Below are 25,432 nucleotides of genomic sequence, written 5' to 3'. Positions count from 1 at the left end.
CTTGTGTCGTACGAGTTCATTTGCCTTGTCGTAAGAGTTCTAAATGTATGTCGTACGAATTTATGGCTGGAAAATTCTATGTCGTACGAGTGTATTTTGGCTTCTGTCTGAAATTTAAATCTGTGTCATTTTATCTCATAAATAAGGTTGTACGAATCTCTGCATCAATGTCTTCAAACAGACTGCAATTTTTAGGCTTTTCATGTTAAATTTGATCATTTACTAATGCTAATCCTGACCTGTTTGTGAGATTTTTGGCAGCCTAACAAGTTTTGCAGGACGTTGTCGAAGATGCGCTTGTCAAAGACTAAATTCAAAAACCAATCAATGACTACTAACGGATTTATTTTGCAGGTTGCCTATGAATTCGACTAACTTTGTGTATTCATTTAAGTTTTCTAGGCACACTTCAATTTTGCTAAGGGAAATGAACCATCATGTCTTATGTGATTGTGATGATAGGCGAGTATGCTCTCACCTTTCTTAGGTGATCAGAAAGCTAGACTCATCTTTTACTTTCATTAGGGCATTTCTTTAGTAGGACTACCCTCCCGAGGAGCTTAAAAACTCTTAAAGCCATTACGGCCGATGCGAGGGGAACGACCTAAGTGGGAACAGCTAACGCCAAGTAATCCAACCCACTATAAAATAAATGTGATTTGATGAAAATCAAGTCAACGGCAGTGCTCCGGAATAGCTCTCCTTCATACCTTCGGGTATAGCAAACCTTGGTTTTCAAGGTTGGGAGACCTCTTAATTGAGTATTATACCCCGATGCGTCGAACGGATCCCTTACTAGTGCCAGTTAAATTAAAAGCTACCTAATTCACCTCCGAAAGGGTGATAATCTTTGTGCAAGAGAGATAGTAACTCTCCCAAGACACTTGCCATATCGTGCCCCCATTAGCATTAGGAGTCGAATAATACGACGTTGAGAATCCATTGCGTGATGCTCAGCAGTCGTATTCTGATTAGCTATTGGGTGTGTACCTAAGTCAGCAAGCAAAGGTTTTCATTCTCAGCTAGCTTGATTGGAGTCACTTATCACATCATATGTTTGTTGTGTATTCATCCCTAAATTGAAAAATTAGACATCTAAAACTGGAAAACATAAGCAAAACATCAAAATTCACTAAATCAAAATTCGACAAAACAAACATATTTTTCATTGTCTTGTTTTCTATCGTACGAGTCAGGTTATTTGTCGTACGAGGAAGTTGTTTTGTCGTATGGTTCATAAAGTATTGTCGTACGAGTCTCTGCTTTTTCAAAGGAAATTTCTGATTTGTCGTCTGGTCTTGTATCTTTTGTCGTATGGTTCATGAAGTATTGTCGTACGAGTCTCTGTTTTTATCAGTCCAAAACTGCCACTTTGCATGACTTTTTTAGGTCTGTCATTTTGCTTGATCAGTTTGCAATAATCATAAACACCTGTTATCTGTTATTCTGTGCTTGGATTGTCTTCTTTGTTTGCTTGGTCAAGTTATCATCCGTCAAAATCAGACTTTAGAACATAAACACCTCAAGATTTTCAAGTGCTCACCCTCAACAAGTTCAAGATCTAAACATCTCAAAGTGCATTATCACCGTATTTGATAAACTGATCACTCAAACATAGTTTTTCATCAGGATCTATCATCCTCTACCACGAAACTGAAACGTCTGGTCAGGATAATCTTGTCCCACATCGTAGGATATATCGTTCCTACTGGACTTGGTTCTTATCAAATCATCATCATTGCACTCCTAAACCGAAGATCGAAAAACTTGCAAACCTTTAAACACTTGAACCATCTTTTTGTGTCATATCACGCTATCACATTTACCTTGAAAATTGATCACTTATCAAAACAAACTTTTGGACAATCAAATCCTAGCAAAATAACACACGTGTATGCCCTTTCTAACCAGAGCTCAAAGACGAAGAATCGTAGAAACAGAAATCGAAACATTGAAAACAACTGAAGATGATATAACCATGGAACATGAAGAGGAAATACAAGTTGAAGGAGAAATAACAGAAAAAAATATCAGAGACATCAAGAAAGATCCTCAATTCGACAAATTTATGCAGAAATTATTGGAGAGAGAAAAAGAAAAATATTTCCTAATGTTAGACAAATCCGGTGCTACACTCCCCCAAGATTTTGATGTAAACAAATTGACACAAAAGAAAAGTGATCCTCCCCCTAATAACGAACAATATGAAGACATCTTTGGTCTCCGCATAAATGACACATCAATTCCAAATAATACCAGAACCAATGAAGAAATTGGCATACTGTTGTGACATATTCACACATCGCCCCATTGCAAATGGAGACCCCTACTTTTTGCTTTCTGGGGTTTGTTTTTCTAGGGTTTTTAGAGTTTTGTCTGTTAGCCTTTGCTTTTCGAGTGTCACCAGGGGGATCACTAGATAGCAGGCTTTGCTTGAGCCAGGGTTAGTCCACGAGGCCCCAGAATTAGGGTTTCTTTGAGAATCTTCCTTAGGGCCTTGTTTTGCTCTTGTTGCTAATTGTGTCTTGCTTGGTGAGCGAGTATCATTCTTTAAAGTCCGAGCTAGGTCAAGTTGGTGAGTGATGAAGTTTGGAATGTCATCCTGATCTTCAAATGCCCTGAAATTTGGTTAAGTCTGGAATGTCCTGATCCTGAAATTTGGCTATCCTGAAATTTGACTAAGTCTGGAAAACTAAAGAATCCTCCAAAAACTAGAGTTTGCAATATAACTCCTGGAGGTCCGAAACCACTCTCAAACATCCTAACAGTATATATGGAATATAACTTAAAGTACAAGTGATCACTTATACTTAAATGTTATATTCCATAAAATGATCCTGACGGAGAGACCAAAATGTCAAATTTCGCTCCTGACCCTTCCAAAGGGTCCAAAGCAAATTTCGCTCCTGACCCTTCCAAAGGGTCCAGAGCGAAATTCTCCATAAGACATTCTACTTTGACCAAAACCTAGAACTAACGCATTCCCAGGCTTGAATGAAGGTAAAAACGCTTGTTTGAATGAAGAAATGTGAAAATGAAGTCAAGATCTTCGCCAAGAATAGGGATTTCGCTCCTGACCCTTCCAAAGGGTCCAGAGCGAAAATCTTTGTGCACCTCAATTTATCACTTGTCAAGACCAATTTCATAGTTCCTTAGGCATGTTTGGGGGTGTCTTGACATGTTCTAACTTTAGGAGGTGAGTAAAGGTGGATGAGGTGAAGATTTTAGCCCAGAATGTGAATTTCACTCCTGACCCTTCCAAAGGGTCCAGAGCGAAATTCTTGAAACACTCATTTTTCCTTTAGCAAGAGTCAAGACCAAGGTGGAGATGCATGAAGAAAGATCTATGTTTGCTCCCCAAGGAAGATTAGAGTTTGAAAAATCAAGAATCAAGGTCAAAACATGATTTTTGCTCCTGACCCTTCCAAAGGGTCCAGAGCGAAAATCCTTATAACTCTTGTTTTCTTCCTTATTTTGGCTAGGCATTGGCTTGATGGGAGATGAATGGGTATGTTTTTGCCTTGAGAGGGAGTTTGATTGATTTTGAAGAACAAGATTTTGGACTAAAGGAGAATTTCGCTCCTGACCCTTCCAAAGGGTCCTGAGCGAAATTTATCATAAACTTCATTTGCTACCTTGTTTGACCTTGAAACCTTCTTCCTCAGGTGGAAAATGATCTAAGTTTGCTTCTTGAAGTGGTTTGAAGTTTGAAAAGTGAGTAATCTAGCCTAAAATGAGATTTTCGCTCCTGACCCTTCCAAAGGGTCCAGAGCGAAAATCCTCCTAAGGCTCATTTCCTCCCTAGTTTGACCAAATTTTGAGTTGCAAGGCATCTTGAAGGGAAGTGTGGACATGTTTGGACTTTGGAAATGTTTGAAAGCCTTGAAAAAATAAAGGATTCTAGCCAAGAAGGTGAATTTCGCTCCTAACCCTTCCAAAGGGTCCAGAGCGAAATTCCTTGCAAGCCTATTCTTTTGACCTTGTTTTGGCTTAAGACCTTATCCCTTGGGTGAAGGATGATGTTTAGTTACCTCTTGAGGTGCTTTTGAGTTGGAAAAAGGAAGAATCAAGCCCAAATAATGATTTTCGCTTCTAACCCTTCCAAAGGGTCCAGAGCGAAAATCCTACTAGACCTCATTTCCTTCCCTATTTGACCAAACTGTGATGTCCAAAGCATGTTGAAAGGGGAAATGGACATGATCTTGCCTTTGAGAGTGTTTGATAGCATTGAGAAAATGAAGATTTTAGCCAAGAAAGGAAATTTCGCTCCTGACCCTTCCAAAGGGTCCAGGGCAAAATTCCTTACAAGCCTACTTTTTTGACCTTTCTTAGGCTTAAAACCTTGTTCCTAGGGCAAAGGGAGATGAGATTTTACCTTGCAATGAAGTTTCAAGTTGAAATAATGATGATTTTTGGTCAAGAATGAGATTTTTGATCCTGACCCTTCCAAAGGGTCCAAAACGAAAATCCTTAAAATCATCTTTTCTTCCAAATTTTGAGCAAAGCCAAGCTTGGACAAGCATGAGAGAGGTCATTTGGATTGCCTTAGAGTGGATTTTGGTCGCCAAGAATGCAAATTTTGAAGCCAAATGAGAATTGCGCTCCTGACCCTTCCAAAGGGTCCAGAGCGAAATTCTTAAGATCACCCTTTTTCCTTGCAAATCAAGTCAAGATTTTGGTTTTTATGACCTGGAGAGGAGTGAGGCAAGGTGTTCTAAGTCTTGGAGGTGATTTGAAGTTGAAAGGATGGTGAAATAGCCCTAAAACAAGATTTTCGCTCCTGACCCTTCCAAAGGGTCCAGAGCGAAAATCCTAAAATCTACCTATTCCTTTCAAATTTATGCTAAGCTATGCCCAGACCAAAGTAAAAGATGCCCTTGTGATTGCCCTTGAGTTGATGGTTGTCTCTAGAAATGATGATTTTAGGCCAGAGGAGGAAATTCGCTCCTGACCCTTCCAAAGGGTCCAGGGCGAAAATCCTTCAATCACCTATTTTGCCTTGCAAAATCAAGATAAACTTGGGTTGGATGAGAGAAGAAAAGTGTTTCCTTGCCTTGTGAGGTGGATTGAAGTTGAAATGATGAAAAAATGAGCTACAAACAAGAAATTCGCTCCTGACCCTTCCAAAGGGTCCAGAGCGAAAAACACTAAAACCATCCTTTTCTTCAAATTTTGTGCTAAGTCAGGCCTGGACTAGGGTGAGAAAAGCTATTTGGAATGCCTTGGAAGGATATTTGACCTTCAAAAATGTGAATTTTGAGCTAAAGTTGGAATTTTGCTCCTGACCCTTCCAAAGGGTCCAGGGCGAAATTCTTATAGGGTCTGTTCCTCGAGAAAATCTTGGGCAAGTTTCATGTTAATATCTTTTTGTTGATGATTTAAGTTGAAAATGCTATGTTGAAATGAATTTATCATGTGTCCTTAATCATCTTTTAGTTTGTTTTGGCAGATGAAAGAAGACCAGGCCAGGATAAGGACGACCTTCTCCAGCCCAGCATCAACAAGAACGACCTTCTCCAGCCCAGCCTCATCAAGGACGACATCTTCCAGTCCAACATTTGAAGGAAAGACAAGGTGGCATCCCAGTCATCAGTCCTCCAGTCGGGTTGGTCCACTTCAGCATGTCCAGATTCAATGTACCTGACTCATCAAAGATGGCACTAACTTCGATGTACCTACCCCGGCTATCCATTGGTCAAATATTCTAGAAAAGACATATGTCCAAATAATGCAATTATTTCATTGGTCAGAATTAAGTTTGTTGTAACAAACCCTAATTAGGGTTTCATTGTAAAATCTCGGCCATTGATCTCAAATTGATCTAAGCCATTGAATTGTATTGTGGGCACTATATAAGCCTGGCTCTTCACTTTGTAAAGGCTAATAGTGAGTCAATAGTTAGTCAATAGTTAGTCAATAATAGTTAATAGTTAATAGTTAGTAAATAGAGGCCAGAATAGTAGAATAGCAATTAGAGTAGATTAAGAAGAGAAGGCAAGACATTGTTGCCTTAATTGTAAAGACTTCTTTTCATTGAAGACATGGTGGAATATGTTGTTTCTTTGCAATATGCATGGTCTCTTGTTGAATCTTCATTTTTGATGATAGATGATTAGATTGAGTGAAGAAAATTGTTGAATGCACCTGTGTGGAATCTGTCTAGTCCATACCACTAGCCTCTTACTGATTGTAAGTGCGCCCTGCGTGGTCAACTGGCATAAAATGAGCTTAATCTTAAGTCGTTACACGTCTATTGTTCATGCATTATCTTAAATGATGATCATTGTCGGATGGTGTACGATTTGAATGTATGGGAAGCATCCCCAAAAGATCGCACTGAGTTGGTGTTGAATTGTTCAACTTGATGGTGAGACCCAGCTCAGTAGGATTCCACCTAGTCGTTCATCCATCTTCTCGCATTCTAGGTAGTAATAGTAGACTTCCTGAATCCTGCATCTTTTGTCATTTGTTTGTCTTCCAGTTAGTTAATAGGACCTGTGATTCCAACAAATCAGACGTTTAGGTCGTCAAGTGTAAGTCCCCTTGTGATTCCAGCAAAATCACATCATACCACAGAGAGCTTATCCACGAGTAGAGAACCTACATACAAGAACCTTGGAGTTGCCTCGACTGATCCTTCGGCGAGATCTTCAACAGTTGGGAAACTTTGCTCAAGAGAGGATAAGATACTTCGGTATTTTATTCTGTGTTCGCATGTGCATAAAAAACACATCAACACATACCCAGAAGAGACGAAGTAGAAATTCTGAATAACATTCAATCCAATGAAGATACAAGGACTAGAGATGACACCAGAAGAGATCCAGATCCTCCTAGAATGCAAAATCATGGTCATGCAAGAACAAATCATGTTGATAATCCTATCACAACTCTCACACAACAACTACAAGCAATGCAAACACAAATTCAAGATATACAAAGAAGAAATGTTAGAAGATACCCACTAGAAGAAATCTGTCCTTATCCATTCGACATAAACCTAAACATGATACCATATCCTATAGGTTTTGAAACTCCTAGATACGAAAAATATGATGGAAGCACTGGCCCTCAAGATCATATACAAGAATTTTGCACAATGAGTATGGAGTTTGCACATCAGGATACCTACTTAATGAGACTATTTCCGAAAAGCTTAACTGGACTAGCTATGGAATGGTTCTCCAAACTTTCACCTGGAATCAGATCAGTTTCAGAGTTGGTGGATAAGTTTGTTTCACAATACTCTTACAACATACAACATGAAGTAACAATGCTAGACCTATGTAATGCCAAACAAAAGAATGGAGAACCTTTCATGACATTTTTACAACGATGGAGAGGGTTAGCTTCATGGTATCCTCGTACAGTGCCAGAATACGAAAAAATGAACATATTCATCGACAACTTAAATGATCAAATGAGTTAAAAACTTAAAAATGCAAGGAAATCAAAGTTTCGGAAAAATGATCGATAATGGAATCAGAATGGAGGAAGCCATGATAAAGAAAGGTGAGTTGAAAATATACAAAGAAGGAAGTCATCCTCCTAACAACACCAATAACAACAACCACAATGATAAACCAAAGTTTTGGAATAAAAATCGAAATGTCGTCAATGATGGAATAGTGGATAACAACAATGTGAAATCAAAACAACCAATTTTTAACTTATCCACTCACTCAAGAGTGGCTCAACAAAACAACCATCACCAAAAAGCAACTATCAAAACTTTCTTTCAAAGACAATTTACAAACATTGGTGAATCCCTTGGGTCAGCGCTAAAGACACTTCTCGCAAACAAATTGATCACTTTACCAAAAGAAAGGAACTACGAACCTCAAATCAAACCACCTTGGTGGAATGATAACCATTATTGCAATTTTCATCGAAACAAGGGACATCACATAGATAATTGTCAGAAATTGAAACATATCATACAAGATATGATTGATAATGGAGTAATAACAACGGATGGACATACAACGAATGAATCTCATACAGCTTTTAAAACTTTGCTTCCAAACTATGAGAAAGGTGAATCATCAACAACAAACAATGGTAAGGGTAAAGCGAAGGTAAACTATGCTCATACATATGACAATGTGGTAAATGTGATTGTAGTTAAAGAAAAACAAAATCAAGAGCATGATCATGCTATCACAAGAAGCAAAGCCAAAGTTGTTTTGCCGGGACCTACAACAAACACATCATCCACTACAGCAAAACAATACAGTCTAGTGGATCAATTGCAAAAAATACCCGCACAAATATCCATCTTAGAATTGTTAAAGCTTTCACCTACACACAAAGAAATTCTAGAAAAAGCATTAATCAATACAACAGTATCCAAAGATCTTGATATCGATCAATTCCAAACCATGGTGTGACACCTCACAACCCCTCACTGCTTATCATTCACTGAACAAGACGACATGTCCTTGCAACATCCCCACAACGCTCCTTTGCATATTGAAGTCCTCATTCACAAAACGCGAGTTAAATGTGTTCTAATAGACAATGGAGCTGGCCTAAATATTTGTTCATTAAGTCTTGTTCGTGCCTTATGATATTCAGAAAATGCAATTGATGTCCGGAAAAGGATCACTATAAAAGCCTATGATGAAGAAGAACGCTCCTCCAAGGGAATTGTGATACTACCCATCAGAGTGGGACCTCTACAAAAAGACACAGCATGCCAAGTTCTAGACTTGGACTTATCATATAATGTGCTCTTCGGGAGACCATGGATACATGACTTGCAAGTTGTCCCATCAACATATCATCAGTGTGTCAAATTTCCCTACAATGGACAAGAAATCACAATCTCTGCAGATGCAAATCCATTTCAATACTGCAGCAATCTAAAAATGGCTCAAGAAGTCATTGTTCCTCATAATAGGGAAGCAACATCTTCGAACACACAATCCAAGGAACAATCATTTGCTTCGATTCTATCAAGTATGGAAAAACAAATGCAGCTATACGACCGAGGGAACGGAGAATATTCAATATCACAATTACCACTTTTTCCTAAATCCTTTGGAAAACCATCAAACTCTAAACAACAACCAATTATAAAACATCTTCCAATATTTGATGGAGCATTCATTAGTGCTGGAACCTTATCAGAGGAAATAGAAGACAAAGATGTGCTACATTGGCTATACAAGGATGAAGAATGTCAACAAAAGATCAACAATGTCAGAATACCTACAGAAAAGTATGGAAAAGGATTTAACATTCTCAGAAAAATGGGATACACTGGAACAAGTCCTATAGGAAAAAGAAAAGAAGGTATCTCAGAACCTACTCAGCCTTACACTCAGCAAACTACTGACAAAACAGGCTTAGGGTATGGACAAGTCACTTTACCTGAAGACACATCTTTTAGTCAACAACAAGAGGAATATGAAAACAGACAAGAACAACTGGCAATTGAAAGAGAAGAAACATCAGCTAAGCAACAAACACAAGCAAACATGAATGGGAAAAGAAACAAGCTTCAAATCAACAAGAGAAACAAACTAAAAACACCTCTCAAACAGCATTAAATCTCAATCAAAACAAGAAAGAAGCTAATATAAATCAAGGAGAGCTCGTAGCAAAGTTGACAGAACTTAATCTCAGTCCTGAAGAATCTGAATATGAAAGAAGAAAAGATATAGCCAGAAAAGCAGAAGAAATGCTATATGACCAAATCTGTAGATTGCAAGCTGCAAGTGATACAGATTCTAATGAATGGGAATGGAATTCCTATCACTCTAAAGAATCAGCTGAAGAAAATTGCTTTGAAGGAGATGTAGGAGTCGATGTAGTTCACACGTATGTAGGACAAACGTTAGGAACTAGTTCACTTGAATTAGAATCACATTCGACTGACTTGGACTTAACCGAGGATGATCAGGAACTTCTTACGCGAGGTCATTCTGATGAAAGCACCGTTCTAGACATCGACATACATATTGATACATCTATCATGAACCTTGATACCCTCGAAACATCCCAACCTGAAGATCCCCTACCTCTAATCCATCCTGAACTTATTGATTGGGAAAATGAAGGACATACTGCCATTGATACCTTTTCAAATGACCATGCCATATCTGTATATCTTAACGCAATTGAACCTGCAACAACTCCCATCAGGAATTCCAGCAACGCATATTCCAATCAAGTGGGTGCCAAACCTCCGAGTCGCAAAAGTGAAAATAACGAAAAATAATATCAAGTCTAATGCTGAAAACCATTTATTGGCAACATTAGATCAAGAAAAAGTAAAAAGAAAAGACGCATTTAATGGTGAAAACCTCCTTGAGGCGTCAGAAGATGGGAGATTTGACACTTTACCAGAGCATTATCAAGAAAGGTCATCAATTTTGATCGAACCAACAGAGGCAGTTAACATTAGCACAACAGAGCAACCAAAGATTTTTCATCCAGCGACTTCTCTATCAAAAGAAGAAATGCAACAATATATAGAATTTTTCAAACGAAGGCCAATCAATTTCGCCTGGTCCTATGCAGACATGCCAGGGTTGGATCCAGAGCTTATTATGCATCACTTGAATGTTAGTCCAGGAGCCAAACCAGTCAAACAGAAGTTAAGGAAAATGCATCCGCATATCACTCTCCTAGCCAAAGCAAAACTAAAGAAATTACTGGATGTAGGATTCATCAGACCTGTAGCGTATCCTCAATGGGTATCCAACATCATTCCTGTTACAAAACCAGATAAAAGCATCAGAATATGCACAGACTTCAGAGATCTTAATAACGCATGTCCAAAGGATGACTTTCCCTTGCCTAACATCGACATCATTGTAGATTTAACTGTTGGACACTCCATGTTTTCTTTAATGGATGGTTTCTCCGGATACAATCAGATCAAAATAGCACCCGAAGATCAAGAAAAGACAGCTTTCACATGCCCATGGGGTACTTTCTATTGGAACGTCATGCCTTTTGGATTAAAGAACGCAGGTGCTACATATCAAAGAGCTATGACAACTATATTTCATGACATGATGCATACATTCATGGAAGACTATGTGGATGACATATTAGCTAAATCCTACAACAGAAAAGAACATATAGAGATACTGGAAAAGATCTTTGACAGGTTAGAACAATAGAAGCTAAGGCTAAATGCTAAGAAATCTGCCTTTGGTGTGACTTCAGGCAAGCTATTGGGATACATTGTTTCAGGTAGAGGTATCAAAGTGAATCCAGCTAAGGTAAAAGCAATCATGGAAATGACATCTCCCAAGAATATCAGTCAGCTCAGATCACTCCAAGGAAGACTCCAATCAATCAGAAAATTTGTTGCTCAACTAGCAAATAAATGTCAACCATTTACTCATCTATTGCACAAAAATGTTCATTTCAAGTGGGACCACCAATGTGAGGACGCATTCAACAAGATCAAGGCTTATCTCATGCATCCACCCGTCCTAATGTCACCAATTCCAGGGAAGCCGTTGTTACTCTATGTATCAACCACTGAAGCATCATTAGGAGTTTTGCTTGCACAACAGGATAATGAAGGAAAAGAACGAGCTATCTACTACATCAGCAGAACACTAGTAGGATACGAGATCAACTATTCACCAACAGAAAAAGCATGCTTGGCAGTAGTTTTTGCTTCTCAAAAATTATGACACTATCTACTATCTCACTCCATCAAGTTAATAGGTAAAATCGATCCTCTGAAATATTTACTCAACAAAGCAACATTAACAGGATAACTAGCAAAATGGATCATGATTCTGAGCGAGTTTGATATTAAGTATGTTGACAAAAAAGCTATCAAAGGACAAGTTATTGCAAACCAACTACCAAAGGCACCACTTCAAGATGATCATCCTTTACAGATTGAATTTCTTGATGTTGATATCCTAACAGTCACAACAAAAACATGGCAACTATACTTCGATGGTTCATATACACAGCATGGATCAGGAGCAGGTATTCTATTCATCACACCACAAGGTCATACAATCCCAAAAGCATACAAATTAAGCTTTCCATGCACCAACAACACCGTAAAATATGAAGCTTTGGTTACAGGTATCAAAATGGCTATAGAATGGAACATTACACAACTTCAAGTCTTTGGAGACTCTCAGCTCGTCATTAATCAAATTAATGATGACTATCAAACAAAGGACGAAAAGTTAATGCCTTATAAAAAGATGGTTGATGATATCAAGAAATACTTTGTAGAAATAACTTTTGAACATATTCCAAGAAATGATAACAAAGCAGTGGATGCCATGGCTACACTTGCTTCTCTCCTTCAAACATAGGAAAATCAACAACATTATGAATTCCTGGTGGAAGAGTTGTTTTACCCCGCCTATAATTGTCTTGATTCCCAAACCATCTGTCAACTTATTGGACATGATTCCTCCCGCTATGGCCAAACTTACACATACCTGAAAGATAACATCTTACCTCTTGACTTATCAAAAAATCAAAAGAGAAACTTTATTCGCCAATCCTCCCATTTTACTCTCGTTGCAGATACCCTATTTAAACGAGGTCTAGACGGTACTCTTTTAAGATGTCTCGAACAAGAAGAATCTAAGAAGGCCTTGCATGAAGTCCATAACAGCATTTGTGGCACTCATTCAAGTGGTCTTACCCTTTCGAAAAAAACTCATACGCTTGGACTATTATTGGTCAACCATGGAACGAGATTCTTTTCAGATAGCTAGAACATGCAAACAATGTCAGATCCATGGGAATTCGATTCATGCACAGACACAAGAACTTCATGCTTTGGCAACATCTTGGCCTTTCGGTCAATGGGGTCTTGATCTCGTAGGAAAAATAAATCCTTCATCTAATGGTCACAAATTCATCCTTGTAGCTACAGAATATTTCACAAAATGGATTGAGGCAGTACCTCTCATAAATATCACAGGAAAACAAATTGTTGCATTTATCTTGAACTATATCATATGTCGCTATGGAATACCAAAGACCATCATCACTGATAATGGGTGACCATTCAAGAATCAGGATGTAAAAGAGCTATGTGGAAAATTCAAGATCCAACACAGATTCTCCACACCCTACTATCCGCAAGGAAATGGGCAGGTAGAAGCATCTATCAAAACTATTATGAAAATCCTCAAAAAGACAATGAATGATGCTGGAAGAGATTGGCATATTCAACTGAACCCTGCTCTATGAGCCTACCGTACCAGTATCCACACACCAACAAGTGCCACACCTTTCTCTCTTGTATAAGGATCAGAAGCCATATTGCCAATCGAAGTAGAGATACCCTCTCTACGGGTATCATTAAAAGGTCTCATCCCAGATGAAGAACAGCGAGTATCTAGATTGCAAGAGTTAGAACTGATCCATGAACGAAGACAAAATGTCTTTGATCATTTAAAGGTATATCAGCAAAGAATGTGCCAAAGCTATAATCACAGGGTCAAACCACGAATTTTTCAAGTTGGAGAATTGGTACTAAAAGAAAATCCACGCAACTAGGCAGATCGAGAAAAGAAAGGAAAATTTGAACCAAACTAGTTAGGTCCATTTGTGATCACAGTAGTATTTGGATCAAGAGCATATCAACTATCAACCCAGGACAGAGATCAGCTCGAGGAACCCATCAAAAGCATGCACCTGAAGAAATTCAATGTCTGAAAAATTAGAAAAAAAAAAAATAGTGAAAAATCAAAAAAATCAAAAACAGTGAAAAAGCAGAAAATCCAAAAAAAAAAATGAAAAAGCAAAGAAAATCCAAAAAAAAAAATCAAATATGAGAAAAAGTGCAATAAAAACAGATGGTGAAAACCTGGCAAACAAGCGCTATCTGTCAGCTAGCTCTTCCATCTATTAGTTCATGTATCTTTCCGCTTGCATTCATTTTTCCATCAAGCGCTATTCATATCCATCATAAGCATTTGTACATATGCAGGCATCCCAGGTGGCCTCTCACCATGGTTTGGATCATTGGGTATATCATAACGAATTTGTTTCTAGGCTTGGGGCAAAATCCTACACTTAGCTGGGGGCAGAACTTTGGATCAATTTTAAGCTTAATCAAACAAGTAGAACAGCAGTTAGACAACCCTTATCAAGTGAAAATTGAGACACATCCAACGTTGAACACGAGATCAAACTATCAATTATCGAACTATCACAAAGTCAATCTAAGCACATTCACACACTTTTCAATGGATGATATATTTTTGGATAATGATTTTAACATGATTGTTCAACTTTTCTATATTGCTTTTCGCTATCATGATTTCTGAGTGACTCCAGGATGTCTTTGACTAGAGGAACATGATATTTTTCTTGTCTGCTATCTGAAAATTAATCATTAACATGTGCAATTATGTCTCAAGACATGATCATCAGAGTATCATGGAAGACATTTCTGATTTGCGTATTAAAATGATTAATACTGCCTGTTTTACGCAAGCAACACTCAGGTCATCTCGATTCAATTATACCTCGATGCTTGTGTTGCTATATCAAAATCCAGGAAAACAGTGCTCAGGTCATCATGGTTTAATTATTCCATCGATGTTTGCACTCACTTCCCACATTTTAAAAAGCTCAATGATGACAAAAAAAACGCAATAATCCAGTGACTAGTCCGCTTGTAGCTTTGCATTGCATTTGCATTTTAGCTTGCATTTCATTCTTGCATGGGATCCTGCATGCTCCTTTTATCTAAGGTTAAATCTATTGCAGGAATCATCAAGGTAACATCACAAGTGTATATGCAATCAGAATAATGACTCATATATCTCCAGATATTGTTGACCCAACGAAAATATTATGCTACCCTCTCAACAAAACCAACATCAGCATATCTGAATCTTTCTGCAACTTGATATCAACAAACTGTCAGTTCTTTATCCAATCAATCTTATCCATTCTATCAATCAATCACATCTAAATCGATTTTCTCATGTCTTATACAGGATGTATCTTTCCTGAAACCAGACGTTCTGATCATGTCTTATACAGGATACATCATTCCTGAAACCAGACGCTTTAATCATCTTTGTCTTGTACAGGAGGTGTCATTCCTAAAACCAAACTAAATCTCTATCTTATCAATCTAACTAATCAAGCTTTATCAATCATCCAAAACCATATCACCGTGATCATAGAACTCGCATTTTCATCAAACACCATTGCAGGAAGCAAATCATTTATAATCAGGACGTCAATTTCGCAAAAATTCAAAAAACTCCAAACATCAATTATCTCAATTGATCTCTCGAGGGGGCATCATCATACCGCAATCTATCAATCAATAGCTGGGGCATCCTATCAAACCGATATCATCATCAAAATGAGATTATTCTTTGAATCAACGCGTCATCACACCTCGCTTCAAAGAGGAGCAAAATGTATACACCTAAAAATGGTCTAAAGATAATTAATTAAATAAGCAATTATTTAATTAATCCCCCTTCCCAATTTAATTGAATTCAATAAGCAATTTGATAAAACACTCCCTTTCATCTACTTATTAATAAATCTAAGGATTTATTTAATAGGTTCATTTCATAATCCCCTTTAATTAATTAATTCAAATTAGTTACTTCTAAATCCCCTAATTAATTAAAACAAATCAATTAATGAGTTGTTGAGATTAATTAGCCTTTTCCTATTATTTGAATTTTTAAATTCAAATTCTCCTAACTTTTAACCACCTAACCTAACCCCTTCTAAACCTAACTCATTCCATCTAACCTCGGGTTTAATTAACCATCCTAGCTTGCACATCCTAACCACCATGTCCCCTTTCCTTGAACACTTTGCCCTCTCATGAGCAAAACTTTGTGACATGTATCACTAAGTGTTCCCTTTCATCTAACCTCTTCTAGAAGCTTCTTGACACTTGTCACCATGGAGATGACATTGTCCCCTTTCATCCAACCCCTTCTCCTACCAACCTCCAATTGTCCCCTTTCATCCAACCCCTTTGCCAACCACCTCCAATTTAACCGTTGATATCTTCAGACTTAATCTTGACCGTTGATTCCTGCCATCTCACCCCTAGCCTTGGAAATCCTATAAATAGACCCCATTTTGAAGCAATAATGATCTCATCTCATCTTGCATTCAAGCATTGTTACTATAGGCATATAGCTCTTAGCAAATCATTCTTAGCATTGTTATCATGTTCAATTTTAGCTTAATTGCATCTTCATTCTAGCTTATTTTCTAGAATAATCATGAAATCATGTAGCTTAATCATGCTATCATTGCTAGATCATGCATCTTCATCATTTAAATCCTCCATTTAAGTGTAGTCAAGTCACTGGAATTTGCATAACCAGATCTGAGAGCAAAATTCATACTCGCATTTACTAGGAGGCAATAGATCGATTAGCTATGGTTTTATCTTTCGTTGATTAGTTTTCTAACCATTGCTTGTAATGATTTATTGAGTGTTTTGTGTTGCAGCTGCAGGTATAACAGGTACACACTTCACAGGCACGACATGCCCAAGTCAGGTGAGACCCCAAAATGGAGGTGCCAAGGAAGAGTCTTCAAAGTCAAATTTTCTCCATGATAGTGTTCTAGCGCTCAAGCAAGGAGAGGAGCGCCAAAGTGGCCTTGCGGAGGAATTTTCCTCCACAAACCAAATTCTAGTTGCATAGTGTTTTAGCACCCAAGCACAAAAAGGAGAGCCAGACAAGGGGGGAAGTGAAATTTCTTAAGCATTAGATTCCTTCATGAAGGTGATTCAGCACCCAAGCATATGGTGGAGCGCTAGAAAGGTATAGTGATGGATTTTCCCCTCCAAACATAAATTCCCCTAGGACATGGAATTAGCACCCAAGAGCCAGATGGGAGTGCTAGATGGAGTACGTCATGGAAAAGTTGAAAAATTTTGGAAATTCCTCCAAGATATCAAATTCATGCCCAAAGACAAGGATGGGTGCTAATCCCAAGGTGTCAAGGAAAGGGTCAAACAAGTAAAATTTCTCCTCTTCATGAATTCCATGCCCAAGTTTGAAGAGCAAATTCCAATGCAAGGAAATTGAAGGTCAAGGATAGACCAAAAACCATCTGAATTTCAAAATGATGATAGATTTGGATTCGTGAGAGAATATTCCCTTGTGGACCTTGTAACCCTAATTTGACAAAGTTCCTAAAAATAGGAAATGTGCAAAATTGATGAATCTTCTCCAAGACGAGGAAAATTCAGAATTTCAAGAAAATTCTTCCCAAATGAAGTTTTCTCTCTCCAAGGGTTTCTCACCAAGTGGCAGTCGGGTCAACGCATGCTGAGATAGTGGAGCATCTTTTTGCATGTAGTTGTCACATTTAAGGCATTACGGCTGATTCTTTTTCCATGCAACCGTCGCACGTGGAGAAGATGGTGCATTTACGACATTACTTCAATGACCGTTATACATGCAACAACATTACATGTGCGCCCAACAACATTACGTGTGCGCCCTATTGATTCAAACTATTATGTCATTTCCTCAACTATCAATGCCTTAAGTTTCTATCCAATGCACTATAGCATATGTTTGCAACTCCACTTTTGGACCAATCAACTTTATTTGTCCATTGTGCTTCTGTGTGTTCTCTTTCTTATTTATAGCTGCATTATTGACTTATGCTCTGGATATGTCATGCCAAAAGGTATTTTTCGTAACCATAGTGGATGCTGCCAATTGTTTTCAAACTCATGTCAAACACTGAAAACATAAAAGAAAATGTTTACTATCTCCTTTGATTTGGTGTCGTCGTCAAAACGGAGAGGTTTTAAAACCTCTTTTAGGCCCCAGTGAGGTTTTGATAACCTTCATTGGACTTGATGGGGTTTTTAAAACAAAATAAATTTCGCCTTTTGCATTTACAAAGCTTTCCTTCTTTCTTTGATTGCACGTGTTGCTTTATTTCAAAATGTTCATCGGGCTAATGGATCGCTTTCATAACTGCCTGTCACAAAAGCATGCCACCTACTTCGATGATCACCTTTGACCGTAGTTTGAAAGGGATGTCTGTTAGACACAATGCACCACTGAGAGGGGGAGGGGGTGAATCAATGGTTCTCAAAACTTTTCTTTTTAGCTATCATTTGTGAGCAACACCGGGTTGTGAATCAAGAACAGTGCAAGCTTACCGGTTAGTAAAGAGACTAACTCAAATACACACACACACACAAGGAGACATCACATATCACCAACATATACGAGGAAAACCCAAGATGGGAAAAACCTCGGTGAGCAATGTTGTTGGAGACTACTACTCCAATCCAACCTCACAGTAAAACACAGTTACAAAGTTTAGGGCACCAACCCCTACCTGATTTATGGACTACAACCCAAAGGAGCACCAACCCCTGACTTTAGGGCACCAACCCAAGGAGCTACAACCCCTGCACCGAGCTACAACTCAGTGTTCACAATACAAACTTCAAATACATAAGTAGTTATCTTGTTACAAGTGAATCTTGTAACCTTATCAAATGTCTTACTCTATTGGTGAAGTATCTTCTCTCCTTTACCAACTCACTCTTCTTCCTTCTCTGGATCTACAACTCACTTTCAGCACATCACCGGTATCACACTTTGTCGGTGTAAAAATTGTCGGTTCTTCTCTCCAACCGGTTGAAGGCTTCAACCGGGTTCACTCTCCCTCTCTTCTTAGATGCTCATTAAGCACTCGGCTGATCTTGTTCTTACTTGCAGAAGCCTTTTTACTTATCGACCAGATTTCCCGCCAAAAGCTAATTCAAAGTTCAAGCGGTTAGAGTTTCCTCACCATCCTCGAGGCAAACCAAATCCAATCAAATCTTGCACGATCTGATCTTTCTAACATCTGCATGCACATCTCCGCCATAGTCGCATTTCCTTGATCACGCCTTTCATTCCCGGCAATTTGTTTTTTACCTTCACAACAAATCCTTCGGTTAGTCACGAAAGATCTATCAGGTTGTTTCCTTCATCGCCTCGATCTTCTCAATATCTCTTAGCTGGCTCATAGTTGTCTTCCAGACGTCGAGCCTCAAACCTCTGCAGCAAGTCCGTGATTTGTGGGGTCTTTCATTAAAGCTGACCAACCCTGCAACAACCCTATCGTTGTACATTCTATCTTTATCCAACTGTGGGTTTGCCATGTTGACTCCATGTCGACTATCTGCCATCTTGGCACTTCAAGTCGGTCCAAGTAGGATTACCGACCAACCACCCTATCGGTTCCTTACTTCGACCGGTTTGCTAACCCTTCAAGTCTCAACCATTCTACCGGTTACCTTGTCATATCTGCTCTTGACTTGAACAGTCGATGGACACACTCAAACTGGTCTCCAGACTGATAAGTCCTAAGTATGCTCATTCCCACAATGGGGAGGTCTTCTACATCTGCACCTTGCTTTATATAACCGGTAGATTTACATACCGATTACCACTCTTGATGACACCATGTCATCATTCTTTCTCAAGGCTCCATCTTCTTTCAGTCAGGTCAGATTCCTCTGTTTGCATCTACTCAGCCTTGCCTTTTCCCTAATTAGCTTTGACCATATCACAACCGGTTTGTCAAGATGACAAACACTTCACACTTCCTCTATACTGGCATCATGCCTTTGCTTCCTCACTCTTATCTTTCCAAACTATGATGCACTCAGTGCATAATAGGAGATAAGCTCCACTTGCTAGATGAGATAACACTTTGCCTTCTGCATCCTGCAATGTTCTTCATGTGATCTGATTTGAACACATTTACTGTCAGTCAATGCTTCGCATGATGACTGCTTCTTCATCCAGTGGGAGTCTTATTGTTCTACAACCTCTTAGCATACCGGTTCATTCTTCTCTTCCAGTGCTGATGTGATTCGGATAACACTCTACCTCTTCATCACAAACAACTACTCAAACACCTTTCTATCTCATCACACAAGTCAGGTGCTAACTTGTGTACTGATGACTTCTGTGAGCATCTTCTTAACCTTTACCGGTGTTTAGCAACACAAGGTGATATCCAAGCTATCACATTACTGTATTCCTTCATATCAGTGTTGCACATACATCTCATCTACCGGTGGTCATCTCATACCGGTTGACATCAATGACAACACAATGCCAACAATGTCGAGCTCCGAAGCATGTTTTATAACTTCATAAGATCGCTAAAAATCTTTTTTTTGGCTTTTATTAACATAAACATAGCAAAGATTAGAGCTGGTTTTAAAACCATTTCAAAATTCCAAAACCTTCAAGTCTACCACTTAATGGAACATGCGTACTGACATTTCAAATTTTGCTTTTCCCTTTTATCACTTTTTTGTCTTTTTTGGATGTTTTACTTCAATTTCATGAAACTAATGCATAGCATATAGACCCAATCACAATCGATTCTATATTAGCACACCATTGAATAAGTGGAAGAGTTGTTATGCTCATTGTACTGTACATGTTGCTGAATAAGCCTTTAAGTGTTCTTTATTTTCAGTTATTGCATAGAGCTCCACTGAAGAAGTTAGATTGGCAAGCTTGCCACCTAATGCGTTTACATTCAAGTTGTTGCATTCTAGTTAGTTGTGTGGTCCTGAACATCGTAAGCTCTCACCTTACCCATCTCGGGAACTGGGTGATCATAAATTGGAAATGGCATAACATTGCATCTCATTTTCAGTTAAAATTAGATTTCAAAAAAAATTAGGGGTATTTATTACATTACTCTTCCACAAGGAGGTAATTCCTAATGTCATCTTAGTGGAAAATCAAATACACTGAATCAGCAAGCCATAGCATCACAACAAAGAAATCCAAAATCTGCCTTTCCTCCAGGGAAGGCTTCAAATCAGATATAATAGCTCTCATTGCATACTATTATTGACTATCCTTTGTTGCAGGCTATCTATCATATTTCCATGCTTCAAAGATATACAGAAGTCTATATCTGTAATAATCTGAAATAATTCGTAGTTTTTCTTGGTTAAGACATAATTTATAGCCCTATTTCTTCCAGCAGTTTTTTGTACTCATACACCACCACTTTATGACCTATCTCTTTCATTATAAATATAACTTCTCTCTTATCATAAATAATGGATCTTTTGGTGCATCTATGCTTCCAAATTTTAAGGTACCAAAGTTGAAAAGAGAACTTTTGCACATCCTTTTTCTGTCTGTTTGCATCAAGCACTAAATACTCGATAAAATAGAAGACTGTAAATTACTCAAAGTGCTGTGAAGAATTCACCTTCAAGAAGCATCTTAGTTAACTGGTATTCCATGTTCATTGCAATGATATTTCCCTAACTGAGTATGGTCCTTCCATCATTATCCATTGGATCATTGGGAACATATATAGATAGAAAAGGCTAGTATCATTCTTACAAAAAGATTGGCAAAGGATCAGGCCAGACTCCCTCTAATGTTGCCTAAAAGTGGTTATATCAATAGAAGTTTTTCATTTGATTCAATAGGAACTAGCCAGCTAGTTGGCAATTTATTGGAGCTGATTGGAATGCTTATTGCAGTGTTTTTCAAGACAATGAATAGGAGTACTAGACCTATTGTTGAGGGAACTAAAACTATTTATCCAAAGACTTTTAAGTTGACCAAACAAAAAATTTAAATGGTCTTGAAACTGATGCAGAGAAGGGGTGGCTATGACTTCATTGATACCATATTTCACAACTATTAAGGCTTTCAAACATCAAATGCAAGTTTCAAACCTTTAAATGGTGGATTACTCCTTTCTAGGCTCCCAATTCCTAATAGTACATCAAAACGGGTATTTCGACCATATCTTCCCAGGCATATTTGATCTCCACAATCTGGTTACCTTTTGAGATACCCTTTATGCCCCTCTGTAATAAATCCAAAATGCAGGTAGGGTTGTTTTGGACCAACACCCTCAACAATTGAATGGTAATTCAGCAATTAGGCCTAAAGGGAGCAGCAATTTGTGTATTTTGGCCATAACTTTCAAACCAGAACTGATGTAGAAAATATAAGACCGCTTTTGGATACCCATTTGGGCTTTATACAACATATCTCAGAATCCATGGGGTTTATACAACCACTCAGATTTTGGCTGCAACTCTGCCAATTAGGCCTAAAAGGGCTAGTTAAGAGCCTAGCACACTAGGGCTTGGTCAAAATCAATGCTCCAAGGCTTTTCCAATCACTCCCTTGCACTGATAGGGTCCTTATAAACCCAACAACATGTCCCACTTGCTAACCCATGCAGTTTCAAACACCTTTTATACAAATTGCTCCATTATTCATGGCTTTCCCAGGCTGAAACATAACAGTTCAGGTCTAAAACGAGTTTTAACATGTGGAACCCATACCAACTTGCTCTGTGACTTTGGGATATCAAAGTAGACTCAAAAAACAGAAATTTTCACCAAATTATAGAATTTCCCACCCTGGGAAATGGGAGAAAAGCAAATTTCTTGTTCACTATAAGCCCTAGGCAGGGTTTCCAGAAGTTTTTAGTAAAATGGTGATAACTTGCTCAAAACAGAACATAACGCCATGAGACCAAAAGCAAAATGAAGTAGATTCAATGATCTCTAATCTCCAATTGGTTTCAGAGGCCCATTCATCCATACAGATCCGTACCAAAGCCAATAACAACAATAAAATATTGGATAATGTAGGAAACAGAGTTATATTTTCATTTCTTTTATTTAAACTTCAACCACCACCACTGAATTCGACCTTACAAAGCCTTTTTAAGGCATTTCCAACAGATTCTCAACAGTTACAAACTTATTTTCAACTTCCAACCGTTCAACTTCCACATACATAACAAAAATGCAAAAAGTGCATTGACAACTTTGTTGAAAACTTGACAACATTTGCAATTTGATAACTCCACACACCTAGCAACCTAATATGACCTCAAACACACATAAAATGGTCTTGATGACCTTATTACATAAAAGAATTACAAGACAACCAAAAATGACAACTATATCCAACTTATACCTAAGGTGCTCCTGCACCAGAAACCCAGCTACAGAAAACATTATTATTAAGCCACTCAGTACACCTATAGGTAGCTCTAGATACATGAATATTATTACTATGGTACCAATGCTTTTACCTAACCTATGTGTCACAATTTCTTTTTCCTGAACTTGTCCTGAAGTTCTCAGTATCTGATATCATGAGCTTCAAATGATTACTATTGCCATGGTACACCTATAGGTAGTTCTAGATACATGTCAAAGTTTTACCTAACCTATATGTCACAATGTCTTTTTCTTGAAGTTGTCCTTGAGTGTTTTTTATCTGTTAACATGAGCTTCAAACAATTTCTCCATGTTTGTTCTGGCAACCTGAACACTAAAATAGTCAAAAGAAAGCTAAAATATTCAATTATTCCTCTTGGGTCAGTATAGTGAGCATTCCAAACAAAGAAATTCTATGAGAGAATCGGAAAAAATAGCCAAGGACTGAGAACTGTTGTGCCACTTGGAAATAACACTGACGAGTTATGAGATAAAGGTGCCAACTTAAGTCATTTCAAATCTTACTTTTGAAATTGACTTTCATAAAGGAAGATATGGCTGACACCTATTTGCTTTATTGAAATAAAAAATTGTACTATGGAATTGGAGGGTAATTAGAAGTGACATAAAGACCAATGTAGGGAGACCAGGACCAGGTATAAAAACATTGCAATAATACTCCTATACCTCAGTGTAAGTTCGTAACCATTAGAATTTTTATATCATCATACTTTGATAAGTGTTCAGCATTCTTATTTTCCATACTAAGAATCATATAAAGAAAATAATAAAAGCTTAATTCTCAGTCCCTGTGTATATCAATAGTCCCAAAGATTAGGGTCAAGAACATTCAATATAGACAAAATGTTCATGATGCATAGTTTTATTTTCCAAATTTATATGACAAAAGCTTAAAAGGAATGCATAAGAGGGCAACAAAATATTAATGAAACATAATTTTAACATGAACATTCAAGGCAGAAAACTGTAATCAATAACATCTAAGGAAGAAAAATGTAATCAATATAATAACATCCACGGGAGAAAAAATTGTGTTACCAAAGAGCCAAGTCGTTCATATGCTTCCATCACTTTTGGATCTTCCTCATATTGATAACCAATTTCTAATATCCTTGGACCATTGACCGACCAAAGAGCTTTACGTCCTCCCTCCTATATGCCAAAAATATAATAGCATGTGTCAGCATCTCACATTTATTAGACATAAGATATTAATTTCTACGAACAAATGTCTTTAATGTTGTAATGACTTTTGTAGACACCTAAAATTGATATTTAATTAATTTAACCCTGTCAAAATAATTAATTGACTTAATTGTGTTATCCTTATTCTTCTCAGTGTTATTTAAATCTAATTTAATTAATTCTACCACTATTGTCCAATAATTAATTTATCAAATAAATTAATTATTCCCCTATTCTTTTAAAGTCCCCTCCAATAATTATTTTCTCTAAACCCAATCAGTTAATTAATTTTAATTAATTAACCTATTCATGTGATTCCTACAAATCACTTTTTCCTAATCCCACTCAACCTAATTAATCCTTCTAAGATCTCTCACAATCATGCTTATCATTATCCCTCAATTTTTAATTCCCACTCATGTCACATCAACATTGAGTCTCTGAAAGAAATTCAAATTTCTTTGAATCCCTCAATGCATCCTTATTTTGGAATTTTTAATTCCCCAATTTGAAATTCAAATTCCTTTTCCCCCCTCTTCTCAAAGAATTTTATATTCCTATTTATTTTCCCAAGGCACCCTTGATCCATGTCTTCTATCTTAAATCGATCTCAACCCTCCATAAGGAAATCATTCTTGGCCCTTCATTGGCCTCCTCCAATCTATAAGTTGGATGATCATTTCCTCTCAAAGGATCCACTTCTTCTCATAGCATCCTCATGCTGCTCTTTTCTCCTCTCTCTTCTTCCTTCAATCCTTCAATTCAAATCCATCCAAAATCCTATCAAGCCTATTTTGTTGAGCATTTGGAGAGCATTCCACACATCCATCAAGGACCAAGTGAGGAAGGGGCGCATTCTTCACTTCACCGAAGGTCCAATCCAAAGGAGAAGGCAAGATATTGGCAAGGTATAAGCTTGTTTCATGTTTGAATGCTTTACTTGAATTGTATGTGTTTGAATGATTTGTTTGAAGGCTAACCATCTAAATCCTACCTTGCTGGTTGTTCCCCTCTTTAACTTTTATATTAGTTGTCTCATATCATATTTTATAGCTTACATAACGTAAGTTACAACCAATGTAACTTCCTCCCACATTAATAAATAAGTGTGCACACACATTCCAATGTGTACCTTTCTTTCTCCATTGCCTTCTTACAATGCTTGGTATTGGAAGTTTCATTATCAAAGGCTAAAGCATTCAATAAAAACCAATAGGAATTCAGTATCAGTCTTTCAAA

The 25,432-nt window shown here is 37.7% G+C and overlaps 1 protein-coding gene across 5 annotated transcripts in view; it reads right to left on the bottom strand.

Annotated features, from left to right (window-relative positions):
* LOC131076879 (uncharacterized) overlaps positions 1-25,432 on the bottom strand; it is a 165,229-nt gene that overhangs the window by 25,173 nt on the left and 114,624 nt on the right. For all 5 annotated transcript variants that reach the window (XR_009113497.2, XR_009113498.2, XM_058014224.2 and 2 more), the window contains one exon: positions 24,047-24,160. Coding sequence is in view for 3 of the 5 variants with exons in the window: in XM_058014224.2 (XP_057870207.2) it covers positions 24,047-24,160 (114 nt within the window). In the remaining 2 variants the exon portion in view is untranslated. The remainder of the gene's footprint in view (positions 1-24,046; positions 24,161-25,432) is intronic.

This window comes from Cryptomeria japonica, chromosome 10 (assembly GCF_030272615.1).
Source record: "Cryptomeria japonica chromosome 10, Sugi_1.0, whole genome shotgun sequence".
Classification (NCBI taxonomy): Eukaryota; Viridiplantae; Streptophyta; class Pinopsida; order Cupressales; family Cupressaceae; genus Cryptomeria; species Cryptomeria japonica.
Note: the sequence above shows the minus strand (reverse complement) of the source record. Positions and strands in the feature narration are given on the sequence as shown.